We start from the raw sequence: 13,441 nt of genomic DNA on the forward strand, positions 1-13,441 counted from the left end.
ACTTTGTCATGAAAACTAGTATGTGCAGTACTTGCACCACTTCTAAGTACTTCACATTTGAAATTTGAAATACATTCCCATCACATTTGAAATTCAATTAACTCTTTCAGTATCAAAAAATGAAAAAACAGGCTAACAAGAAAAGAAAAGGTAAGCTAACTCAACTGAGCATAACTGTGATTACTACAGACTCTTCTGCCCCTGCTTTGATTTTCATTTGCTTGTCAAGATGAAAGTTGTGCTCCATTGTGATGTGTAAAAACTGTTTTTGATCTTCAGTTGATGGATCTCTGGATTAATGTGAATCTTACTAATTCATCACTAAAAAGGAAGCGTTCTGTACCTAGACTTAGGCTATTGTGCACGAATTGGTCTCTGAATGCTTCTCAGAACTTCTAAGAATATGAGGGAAAAGGCTGCACAGTGCTAGCTGTTCCAGATTCTGAGAAAGTACATTAAAGCAATTTGATGGGCACACTTCCAGTTTATATTTTCTAATTAATGTGTATCATCCAGTGGGTAAAAGGAGGTGAAAAGCCTCTCTACTAAGAGGTAAAGGAACAGTGGTTAGATTTAAAATTTAGAGGTTGTAACAGTACTTTTGCAGGTGTCACCATTATAAGAGAATTCCTAGGGAAAAAAAAAAACAAACATAACCTGAAACATTTTCTATTAAAATTTATGCCATTAGGAAATTTATGGCATGAATTCTCTGATGGTTTCTTTACCCAAATTTGAATTTTCTGTTTGAAAAACAGGTTTCTTTACACAAGTCAGAAACTGTTTGTTGAATATTAGGGAAGACATCTAATAAATAATTTAAAAGATGTGGTCTGGTCAGAAAACATCAAGGCATCAACCGCAGTCTATTATGGAAGATATCTAAGTCTGTAAATGACTATTTTTTGAATAAGAAATTAAAAAAAAATTTAAAACTGCTCCACACGCCAGCATGTGTACAGTACTTAGTAAACTTAACTGGGAAAGAAGTATACAAATAAACTGCCATTTTAAAACTGAAAATATTGTAGAAAAAGCAGATGCGTATGGACAGAAAATTAAAACTGTGTTTTCGTATATTTTTGACACAGCTTTTCATTTCCTTCCTAGCACAAGCTTGTTTTTTTGTAACAACTATGGAGTTGCTATGGCAATAAATTATTATCTGACATAACCTCCTTTATGTCAATATATTTTAAGTGAAGAGCACAGCATATCTCATCTAGTTCCAGCGTACAAGAGGTATACAAACATGTACAATGGAAAGTGCTTAGGTAATTAATACAAAACCAAGCAATTTGCTAGGCAAAAGCAGTATCTACACAGGAAGGAAAGCAGAGGTCAAAAATCAGTGCTTCTGAGAACAGTTCTTAAGATACATTAAATCCTTCACCATGGTTTCAAGTCAGCAAGAACTGACTTGACTTTCCAGAAACCTTTGTGAACACAAATAAAATAAGAGCTCATCATTTAGCTCATCATGACCTAAAATGGTTATGTTTCATTAGTATAGGGGATGTGGAATTCAACTATTTCACAAGAGAAACAGAAAACACCCAAGGGAAAAGAAAGCTTACCTAAATTGCAAAAGAAACAAACAAACAAAAAAAAAAAAGAAACCGAACCAAAACAAACAACTTAATCAGTTTTCCGGTGTCCAGTAATAAGTTTCACTCATAAAACAGAACTTTTGTTAATGATACAACCATGAAGATAAAAAAATGAGGTTAAGAATACACAACAATTCCTGAAGACTCACAGCTGGATCTACAGGGACCAAGCCCTTTACTGCAGAAGAAGTAATGTAAATGTCAAAATGCCAACTATTTGCAATTTCCAAAGCAGGCTTTCTCCATAGCTCTGTCTCCCCAGTCTGTCAGGTGGGACTATCACAATGGACAGCTTAATTCCAGCCTAATACTACCTCACCAGTGTGCAAAATGTGCAAAAGTACAGTCATACTTCTCCCATTGCCTTGTTCCCAAGTATTGAAGCAGAATCTCATGCACTGTCATGGTGAACATCACAAGTTAGATGGCATGTGTATGGAAGAGGGGGCTGATCCAAGATGATATCAAAAGGATTGCTTTAACAGGAAAGATTTAACAAATCAGACATATATTTATCCTATTATGTATCTCAAAGGATTCTTCTTCTAATTTTAGCCATCTAAAATGGTAAATATCTAACTTATCATCATAAGTTAACATCTTACTACTGCCAAAGATAAAGGAAAATTTGTGATATATCCCATCTTTAGACAGCAGTGATGAATCATGTCAGAGTAGTTTCTCCCTCTTGTTACTAAGGCAGCCTCACTTGTTTAAAATAAGGCAGTATGTCTCCCCTCCCATCTCCCCGCAGATAAAAAGAGGGCAGTTAGACGCTACTCAGTGTCAAAAAATACATCTAAGCAAAGCACATATTGCCTGAAGTTTTCTTCTGTTTACATGAAGTGGTGTTGCATCCCATATTATTTCAAAGTCAAAGAAAATCTACCTTGCCTTCCACTATGAGAAGCAAGTCACATTTGAGGAGATGCAGCATGTAATAGAAATCTATCAGCACAGAAAAGTGGATACTTACAGAAACAGTTGAGCTGGGTGTATTGGTACCATAACCAGAGGAAGGAAGAGAAGCCAAAGACCAGCGACGACCATCAGTCCTGTTGAGAAACCAATGTTAGTCAAATAAACACTGCAGTAGTCTAATACAGAAACATCTGGGGAAATAGTACAGTGCAAAGCTGCATTTCAAAATGACACAAACAGAGCTTTTAATAAAGAGTAAACTTTCACAGGGGACCACCATAAACAAGCACTCACCAAGGATGACTTAAGCTTACAGAATTTTTTTTAATGGTTCTTCTAGTCACAAATTTGTGAGATGAAACAACCAGAAGTGAATGAACAGCTTCACAGAACTGATGTCTCACTAATGCAAATAATGTCTCACAATACAAACGGACCACATGAATCTTCCCAACTCTCAGGTCCATCAGATGAAAATTATTGGGAAGTGAATTAAAAACTTGTGAAAGAATGCAAGCCACGCTCTGAACCACAGAATAACCAACACAGTCTGACTTAACTAGGAGTGCAGCACTTTAAGTGATATCAGTATAGGATGGACACCAGCAAACAATCAGGCCAACACAACACAACTGCAAAGAATAATTAGGTAAAAGCAAACCTGCTAAATGTTAGCTACAGAAATAAGGTAAAATAATTTTGCAGCAAGAATCATGCTCACTCAGAATAAAAAAACAAACAAAAACCAACCAAACAACAAAACCATTTTCTGGTCTTCCCCACTTGAGGGGAGCTACACATAGACAGCATGAACATCGAGCATTCAAAGTGCTGAACCAAAAAACAATTATGGGAATTGTGTTCAGATTTTTAAGGAGGCAACATTTACCTGTCATTTCGGTGCCCATGACTGGAGTACAAATGTATCAAGTATGTTAAAAAAGCAAAGTAATACATAAATATAAAACAGGACAATTTTTTATTAATAAAAAAATTAACAAGGAGAAAGCAGAATTTATGCTCTGTTTTAAAGCCAGTACAAATATTATGTCTAGTCTTACAAAGAAAGTGTAATTTTATAAAGGTGAACTGAAGTCATGTCAAATCACAAACCTGAAATCTCTTCATGCAGCTTCCCTGATCCTTGAAGCTAAGTGTCTAAAAAAAATTAAAAAGTAATCCTGCTCCTCTCCATTCTAATGCCTTACTTCCTGCTCCCAGTTCCCATCCACAAGCTAAAACCCAAGTCAAATACATGCAGTGTGAAAAAAGGAACTACAGTACATAATTAGTGTTAAAACATTACGCCCTAAAACATTATGCCCTAGAGGGTCTGCTGAATGCACCAAAGACTGAACTCTGGAAAAAACTTCCTCCTCCTCCATAATTGTTTCTATTTCTTTATATTCCCCCCGCATCCCTCCTTCCCCCACATATGCATGAGCTACCTCCAGATGAATGAACAATTCCAAAAGGAGTTGTCATTTTGGCTCAGTTGCACAAGCTAAGTATGTTCACAGTTGAAAAAACAGTAACTCTGAAGGTATTTAAACACGGGTGAGACCCATGTATTGTGCAGCTCTGAGACAGGAAGTACTTCCTTACTGAGTAACTTGTACTGAGCAGAGTTCCTGTATCACCCAGCAATTCTCACACAGAAGGACCACAGAGGGTGGGGGTGGGGTTCTACTTCTACAGAAGGCTATCTGGGAAGCAAAGGTGGGAGAATAAGAGGCATCCGTAAAGGAAGAAGGAAAAAAAGGCTGCATGCCCCTACAGCATGTTCCCCTAGACTGATGCACTGCTTGTCCCCGCCATACAGTGCCATTCTAGCCACTTCCCAGCAGCTCTGGAAAGCAGGATCTGCCACCTACCCATGGGCCTGTAGATGCTGTGCTTGTATGTACAAGCCAATGAGGCCTAAGTGGCAGCTACCAGAGGGACAGGCTATTTCTGGGGACCAATCACCCCACCAGATGTGGGCAGAGGAAGGTGACACACCTGCTCACTGCTGAGGGGCTGCCTCCAGCTGGGTGCTATGCTGCCAGCTGGTGCAGAGGGCCAGCTGCCATTGCTCCTGCTGCAGCTCCCTTGGCTGCTGCCATTGCATGAGACAAAAGATACTGCATGAGTTTGACAAGGAACAGCTATGCTGGGAAGAACACCTTTCCCACAAGGAGGTTTCTGAACCATCTTCTTTGGACTTCTCTGCCTACCTCATACTTCTCCAGCTTTCTGATATCCCTCTTACTGGGTTGAGTGGATGGAAAATGAATATCCATACACCTATGCTTGTTTAACACCACTTAACATCTTTGCTGGAGACATGAACAGTGGGATCATGTGCACCCGCAGCACATTCACTGAAAATACCAAGCTATGTAGTGTAGCTCACAAGCTGGAGGGAAGGGATGACATCCAGAGGACACTTGACAGGCTTTGAGAGACGGGACCATGCCAGCCTCATGAACTTTAAGAAGGCCAAGTGCAAAGTCCTGCACATGGTCTGGGGCAATCCCAAACACAAATACAGGTTGAGTAGACAACAGATTGATAGCAGCCTTGAGAAGACAGACTTGGGGATGCTGACTGATGAGAAGCTCAACATGAGGCAGCAATGTGCACTTGCAGCCCAGAAAGCCAGCCACATCGTGGGGTACACTGAAAGAAGCCTGGCCAGCATGTCAAGGGAGGTAAACTTTCCCCTCTACTCTGCTTCTCATGAGACCAGATGTGGTGTACTGTGTCCAGCTCTGAAGCCCTCAACACAAGGACACTGAGCTCTTGCAGTAAGTACAGAGAAGGGCCTGCAAGATGATCAGAGGGCTGGAGCACCTATCCTGTGAGGACAAGCTGAGAAAGTTGGGGCTGTTCTGCCTGGAGGAGACTTTCAGGGGACCTTAGTGTGGCTTTCCAGTGCCTGAAGGAGGCATACAGGAAAGCTGGGGAGGGACATTTTACACAGGCACGTAGTGATAGGACAAAACATAACAGAAAAGGCATAAAGTCAGAAATTTGAGAACTGCTCTCATTAACCACTGTTCCTTTCAGCTACCAAAATGCATCCTATCACAAGTTTTATGAAGACAACTGCATATAACAAATTTAGATTAAAGCTTTTTAAAGTGTTATCAAGCACTTTCACCACAATCATTGCACAAAATCAGTTTCCATAAAAAACCACACAGATGAAGTTTCTTGAATCCCACTGAAGTGGTAAAGAGTTCTGAAATCACAGGAACTTCTGTTTGCATTCCTTTAATTGAAGAATTTATTTAAAGCTTTCCAGTTTTAAATCAATATCACTACAGGGCTCTAAAAATTGTCATAACCCAAATGAAACTGGTAAACAAAATTTTTTTCTTTTGAATTTTAAGGTTAACAAAACCATAGTCATTTAAAGTTTGTGGATTACGGGTGGGAAAGGAAAATACTTCCTGATCACTGTATTTTTAAGTAATGCTTGGTCTTCCACATCTGCTTTTTCCATTACAACCTATTTCTGGGCTTAATGAATCTTTCAGAAACTATGCTCACAAACAAATAAATAGGTTTCCTTTTTTTAAAGATACTATCAAGTGGAAGTAGATCTAAAAGAATAATCAACTTTCTTAAGGTGTTGATTAAAAAAGTGAAATTGTATACTATTAGATAGATTGACAAGATCTACTGTCGCAGAGTAATTACATTGAGATAAAAGGAATACACAAGTAAAGTCTTCTCCCCTTTGCAGCTTTTAAGTAGGGCTTAGCCTTTTCATTGCATCTGAGACATGAGAGCTCATATGCGCTACTTCATTAACTCCAAAATAAGGGAAGTAGAACCATAGTGGCCAGTGCTGTCTCACTGCAAATGCAGCAGCTACACGCCTAGAACTTCTAATGAGAAAGAAAGCCACAGTACTTCAGTTTCATCTTTTGGGTCAACATATACGCTCTGTCTAACCTCCCAAGCTTAGAGTTAATGAACATATTTGAGGTAGGATGACGAGGTGTTAAGTGATTGGAAACCACACTGCCATGAACAGGCAGTCTCCGAAGACATGCTATCAACTTCAGTTACGGCTCATTTAATAATAATTTACTTCATAGATAACTTCAAATTTACTTTAGATCTTCAAAAATTCTACGAGCATTACCTAATCCTCACCACACTCCTATTACAGAGATGATTGTCTTAGTGTCTCAGTCACAGAGAGTGACACAGGTCAAGTTCATATTAAAGACATGGTGACATTGCCACTGCCAGTAAAATCAGGCCCTGCACTCAGGACTTCTATGATAGTGCTCTCATAAGACATGCACTTCTTACACTGTTAAAAAAAAAAAAAAAAAAAAAAAAAGAAAAAACCTAGATACAGCTTAAAATTTCCCCACACCTCAGTGGATGAGGAGACAGTATATGAATGGGATTCATTATAACTAAGATGTTTAGAAAAAAAAATAATTCAAAAATCATGATTGCATTTTATCAGTCATCCAGCCCAACTTGGTTGCAACTCAGGTTTAAGAGACTTTACATAAGCAAGGGAACGCTTATCGTTCTTTGTGAGAGACTTCACAGACGTACTTGCACTCATATTTAATATTTGGATCTAACAACATTTCCTCTATGCAAAATACATGCTTCATTCTACAAATACCTCTTACCTTCGTGCAAAAGAAAAGTGGGCTGAGGCACTGGGAGAGAAATTCCTAGGGCTATCTTGAGGACTGTTTCCTGTTGGGAAGGATACAGAAAAAAAGTAATTATTTTAGAGGAGTGGGGGAAAAAAAAAAAAAAGACAACCCACAAAAAAAATTCAGATATAGTAATCTAAGAACTTCCAGGAAGGTTAGAAATTTATTTCAGAATTTCTTCACTTGCAGTCTCTGAGAAAATAAGATTCTAGTTCAGAATTTATTTCAACTCAGATGTCATTTATTTTTTATTTTTAGTTACTGGATTTTATCAGATACAGAAAGCCCTCTATTTAGACCTATGAGATTTCTCAAAATAATTTGAGAATTAGTTTAAAAAAGCAGTATGTGAGCTTTAGAAAAGCTTTTTAATGTCAGAAACAAAGCATTTTTTAAAAACCCACAGACTATATGAAATATAGAAATATCATCATTAGCGTGATTTAGCCCTTACACAAAGTCTCTACACTATTTCTACAGATTTGTTGAGGTTCTTTTTATTTCTAGCTCCCAAACAAAAAGGCAGACATAACATACTGATGATTTTTTTTGCCCCTTAGTTCTGTTAGACCAAGGCATGGAAAGGCAACCAGCCTCTGTGATCAGAAAAATCAACTGCATGCTGTGAACAGGTTGTAACTTTAAGGTCTGTTACATCCTTATATTAAAGCACCCAATATCCTGCTGACCAGCACAAGTACGGAAAGAAGGCAGCTGCTGAGACCTCCTGCCACCCCTGCCCTTCATTACCTACATCTCAAGGAGACAGGGTATCTGAAGAAGAAATAAAGAGAACCCTTGGGGGAAAAAACAAAACAAAAAACCAACCAAGCAAACAAACCCCTATAACAACACAATACCAAAACCTAAAAGGATTCAATGTAAAGTAGCACTGGGACATACATCTAAATATCAATCTTTACTTAAGTACAAAACACAGTGAAACAGCAATATATTAAAGAAAATTAATGTTTTTGTTTTAACTTCTTATTTTGGGATATAAATGAGAATGTAACATTAAGCAATAGATGAAGAAAGCTCCTATGTAGCCAATTAGAATCAAAAATTAATTTTTGAGAAAATTACTACTAATATGTGAAAAGCAGTACACTAGAGTGAATCCTTAAAAGGACTTCAACTGCTCTTTATTTCTACTTAGATTTTTGAACTAACACTGCATTTACCATAGTGTTGTCCTAAACAAATCCCCGTAAATCAGTAAATCATCAAATAAAGAGTAATCCTGGAGCAATAATGTAGCAAACAGAGAGAACATCCACCCCCACTATTTTTTTTTCTTTTTTTTTTTTTTTCTTTTTTTTTTTTTCTAGGAACAGATGCAAGTTGCTTTTTGAGCTGTTTAAATCATATCTTCACAGCTGCTCTTCCCATAGTCCCAGGAGACAAGGATTCCACTCTTGCTGGCAAACACCTCCAACTTGTTTTTGCCTGGTTATCTTCCAACTTTTTCTCATCTAGACCCCAGCTTCTTCATTACCCTTCAGGCACTTCTGGAGGCCTTGATGAAAATTTCAAGGTGGCAAGGGTTTCCATTCTCTGAAGGAGGTGGGAGGGAAGTGGAAGGCTGGTGGAAACCAAAGGAAATCTGAAGCCATACATATGGCACAGATTTCAATCTTTACTTGGGGACTAACACAATTTATTCTTGTCCTTCATGAACTGCAGACACCAAACTACTGAGACCAACAGTTTGTTTAATTTAGCCATTAACTAGATTTCTTTTGCTGCTATCAGAGCTTATATAATAAAGATAAGCTAAAAAAAAAACAAACAAACCACAAAACAAAAAGAAACAAGACAAAAAAAGCCCACTTGTCACACTGTGCTGATAAAACATGATCACCTTAGCTATTGTGCTAGAAAAAATTAGCTGTAATTTGAAGTATGTCATGGGCTTAGGCAAGAGGAAAAAAAGACAAGCAGAAAGGCAGAGAATTAGGCTTAATGCGGTCTAACATAAACATCTTTTGACAGGAAATAGTTTGACAAACCAGAATCTGGAGGTTTGTAAACAAATCCCTTTCTTCTGACATCCAATTTAAAATTATATATGAATATATGCACGTCTTTAACACTCACCATTGGACATGCCTAACTGTCCAACAGTTAGTCAGATTACATGAGTAAACTTCACATAGGAGCAGAAACCATGGTGGAAGAATGCACTCATTTTATAGCTATTGCACTGTATTTGAGGAGACACAGTGCTCTGAACAACCTGAGTACAAGCATAACATTCACTTCCTTAGGGACAAAACCTGAAGATGAAGTCTTACTCAGGAAAAGCATCAGATCCTGTCATTAGGAAAATAACTTTGCAAGCAGTATTTCCAACAGCAAATGCCCTTTCTTGTTTGTTTCTTTGGTTTGTTTTTTTGTTGTTGTTGTTTTGTTTTAAAATAAAATAAAATAAAATAAAATAAAATAAAATAAAATAACGGAACAGTTAAAGCTGTACACATAGTACCTGGATGCTAAATTCTGTGGGTTTATCCAGAAACCTAAGAACTCAGACAAGCCTGGAAACAGAGAATGAAGACCCAAACCCCTAATAACTAGAGAAAACGGCTATGAATTTAAGCTGTTGTGTTTCAGAAAAGATAGGTTTGAAGCAGAGTCCTATATGTGACCTTCATTCATCACAGCATTCATCCACCCATCTGCAAGTCAATACCTGGGAGAATTTCAAATAAAACCTAGTGCCAGTTAATTCTCTGCCCATATGTGCAGTGCTTCCTTATTACCCAAACCCTGCTGTTCTTTGGGATCTGCTGGCTGTTTTATGGTTTAGTCCTAGGGTATCTCTATGCTTCTGAGATTACTGTCTGTGTTTCTGACCTGGTAAAGTAAACCTAACTGGTGGTCAGCTATTAGGTAAGTAATTAACTTCAGCATCCTTTGGGAGACACAATGAATAATCAAGCAATCAACATACCAAAACAACTCTACCTTATGACAACACACTGGGTAGCTCATTCTGCAAACAGCTATTGTTAAGAAAACTATATTGAGACTAATTAAATTGTGATTGTTTTGTAAGTAGTTTCAAGAATTTCTGTCTTTGCCACAGAGGAAGATGTCTGAAATCTCTAAAAAGGTGTATGTTACAGCCACTGTGATTATGTTTTTTAAAGCTGCCTGCATACAAAATAGTTTTGGATGCAGTGACTTTCTTTTAGTCCTGAGGGAATAACTGATTAATGATAACTGTTAACCCAAATTCCTGATGGACCAAAGATAAACCCAGCTTGAGGTCTTGATCTCATTATTTGACTATCTTTTAAAATGAATCACAGTACATCAGGATCACAGTAATACAATATATAAAAATGGATCATACATTTCTCTGTGTTAGCTTATGTGGTGGAGAACTTGAACTGCAAAGAGAACAACACAAAAGAATGAATCCACCAACAGTTACAGGACTGACTTTTACATTGCAACAAGCCATGTCAGTCAGCAGAACACACAGATGGGTAAGAGGATAATTTCAAATACTTCTGTAGGTGCTTTCCACTGCGACCCTTTCAGAGGTGGTGAGGAACTGAAGCTATTTCAAAACATGGATTAATTACACTTGGCACCAGAAAATTACTTTCCTCTGTAATAGCAAAAAAATTTTGCAAGCTCCTTAAATCAATATGCCAGGACGCTTTCCATGTTCTGATCACTATTTAAAATACAGTACTATTATAATGGTATTTAGTTTAAAAGTTGGTTGTATCTTCACAGAATATACCACTTACATCTTCCTCTCCTGATGTAATAGAAGATGCTCTTAAATTTTCTGTAACAATTTTAGTTTATCCAAAAGCAAGACTAAAAAAGTATTGTTTTATCAAAACCATTCCTACTATTATACATGCAACAAGCCAGAATAATCGAAATACTGCATTATATTCTATTCTGTAAATATAAGACCTTTTATAAAAAATGACACTCAGAACCCTGCTTAAATCTTCAGCTTTCAGCATTTCCATATTTCACCATGAGAACACACTAAGGCTCAGTTAATTTCTATACCTAGTCCTCCTTTGCTCAAAATCCAGTCAACACTGACTATAGCTTAAGCACAACAGCACAGAGGATGCATCTTTGAGAGATTCCTCATTGCTTCAAATACACTGTAGGAAGTCAGTACTTCTTATCACAGAATTAAAATTCCAGGGAAACTTACTCTTAATTTGATATATACATGCAAATATCTCCAGCTTGATTCAAAGCCTAACACAACTAAATATATGATGCAAACAGCAGTGTTCATTACTATACTAAAATGTAGCTAGCTAGCATGTCTGTCAAACAAAATTACTTGATGCAAGCCAGAAAGATCTAGACAGACTTAAAAATCCTAGAAAATTATTACAAGACCTTGTTGGCTTTAAACTTCATTTCAGTAAAAGTCATTGTGTAAACCCACTCATAAATTTACTGAATAAAACTGGAAAGGTCATGTTTGTCCCTGCTATACAGTGTAGAATTCCTCAGAAGCTCTCATGTTCATGATATAATATAGCCAGCATATATTTCTCTTCAGATTCCATAAAGAAAATGCCACTGACTGACTTAATGACAATACAGGTTTTTCAGCTTTCCAGTGTTTAAGCCAAGCAAGTATTATTCTTCCAGTGTTATACAAAAAGTTCTCACATTCTACCCTACCAGCCTTTCTCCCTCCATGTTGCATCCAAAGAAGTATGACCATAAGAGCACACAGAATTCCAGAGGCAATCTATTCAGGGCATTGCACAGCAGCATGAAATCTTTGCTAATTCAATTGATAATAATTAAAACTATTTCCTTTATACATCTTCAGTGATGTGATTTTCAAAGCAGTGCTGAACTGTCCCTTGAAAACATTAGCTGACACACAAAATACAGAACCTGAATAGGTCCTACCTTAAATTCCTTACACTTGATGAGTTCACAGCTTACATTAAGTAATTTCTGTTACTGGTCCTGTTGCACATTGTTATGTATTTTAATATTTTTCTATGCCAGTCTTTAAGATTTTACATTCACTTCAACACAAGTTGAAGTTGCTGTTTTATATGGGATGGCTTCTAGATTTATACCACAGAACTTTTATGCCAATGTCATTTATAAGATTAAAAAGTTTTGGTTACAAAATCAAAATCTGATGACTCTACTGATAATGCCTGCTGATAATAGTATTTCTCAAATTTAACATAACTCCTGCCTTCTCCCTTTTAACAATTTCCCACTAATCTTGCAAGTCTTACCTGTTATCTTAGTGGTACCACATGAAACATTTTACTAAAATACAGACAAGTAAGATTTACAGCATTGTTCCTAACAGCTAGATCTTGTTCCTATAGGAGGTACAATTAAACAACACCACATGTGACTATTGATCATCAGGGGTTAGTATCACCCACAGGAACAAGCTCCTGTGACTACTGAGGTGGGGACACCTGAATGCCCTGACTTGCTGAGGTTATAATCACTCACTTTGCAGGCTGGGTGGTGCAGATGACCTGCCTACACAGCAGCAGGCAATCAGCTGCAAAAGTCCATTAATGTCTAGGACACCAGATGTTGTTCAAACTGATGCTGCAGTCCTTCACTTCCCATCATTCTGAATGTACCCACAGTTCATGGAAAAATTAAAAGGATCTTTCAGAAGGTTTAATGACTTCTGTCCTAGATAGTGAAGGAAAGGGATGCCCAAAAACCAACCCCAGACTGTTATTAATAATGATGAAGGCTTGAACCCAAAAAAATGACCTGGTATATATTTGTTTTCTGTTTTCAGAAGAAAGAGAAAACTGTATGCAGTAAAAGCTGGTATTATTTCTGAAATCTTTTATGATCTTTACAGGTATGCATAAGGCATAGTGGGAGACTTCAGCGGTAAACTAAAATCTGATTTTCCACCAACACAAATCATGTCTGCAGGCAGCTACTAGTGTTACACAGAGGAGAAGGGTATTACACGTACTGCATTAGTGATCAATGTATGTAACAGAGATTTATTGTATCTGTAGTATACATTGTCTTTCTTCTATCCTCTTTTTAACCCTCACATATTATACCCCTCTCTGTGCACTCCCAAGCTTTGGACTACTTACTGCTCTCAAAACTCTTTACTACAGCCCATGAGCCTTCATGGTCACTATTACTTACAAATCAATTTGCTCCTTCTTTAACAGGTCCTACTCATGCACTATTTGAGCCCTGATCAGACTC

General features: G+C 37.4%; 1 protein-coding gene across 2 annotated transcripts in view; it reads right to left on the reverse strand.

Annotated features, from left to right (window-relative positions):
- MAST4 (microtubule associated serine/threonine kinase family member 4) overlaps nucleotides 1–13,441 on the reverse strand; it is a 278,832-nt gene that overhangs the window by 57,385 nt on the left and 208,006 nt on the right. For both annotated transcript variants that reach the window (XM_030467138.1, XM_030467137.1), the window contains 2 exons: nucleotides 7,181–7,250; nucleotides 2,587–2,665 (listed from right to left, as the gene is read on the reverse strand). In XM_030467138.1, the coding sequence (XP_030322998.1) occupies nucleotides 2,587–2,665; nucleotides 7,181–7,250 (149 nt within the window). The remainder of the gene's footprint in view (nucleotides 1–2,586; nucleotides 2,666–7,180; nucleotides 7,251–13,441) is intronic.

The sequence above is a fragment of the Calypte anna genome, chromosome Z (genome assembly GCF_003957555.1).
Source record: "Calypte anna isolate BGI_N300 chromosome Z, bCalAnn1_v1.p, whole genome shotgun sequence".
NCBI lineage: Eukaryota > Metazoa > Chordata > Aves > Apodiformes > Trochilidae > Calypte > Calypte anna.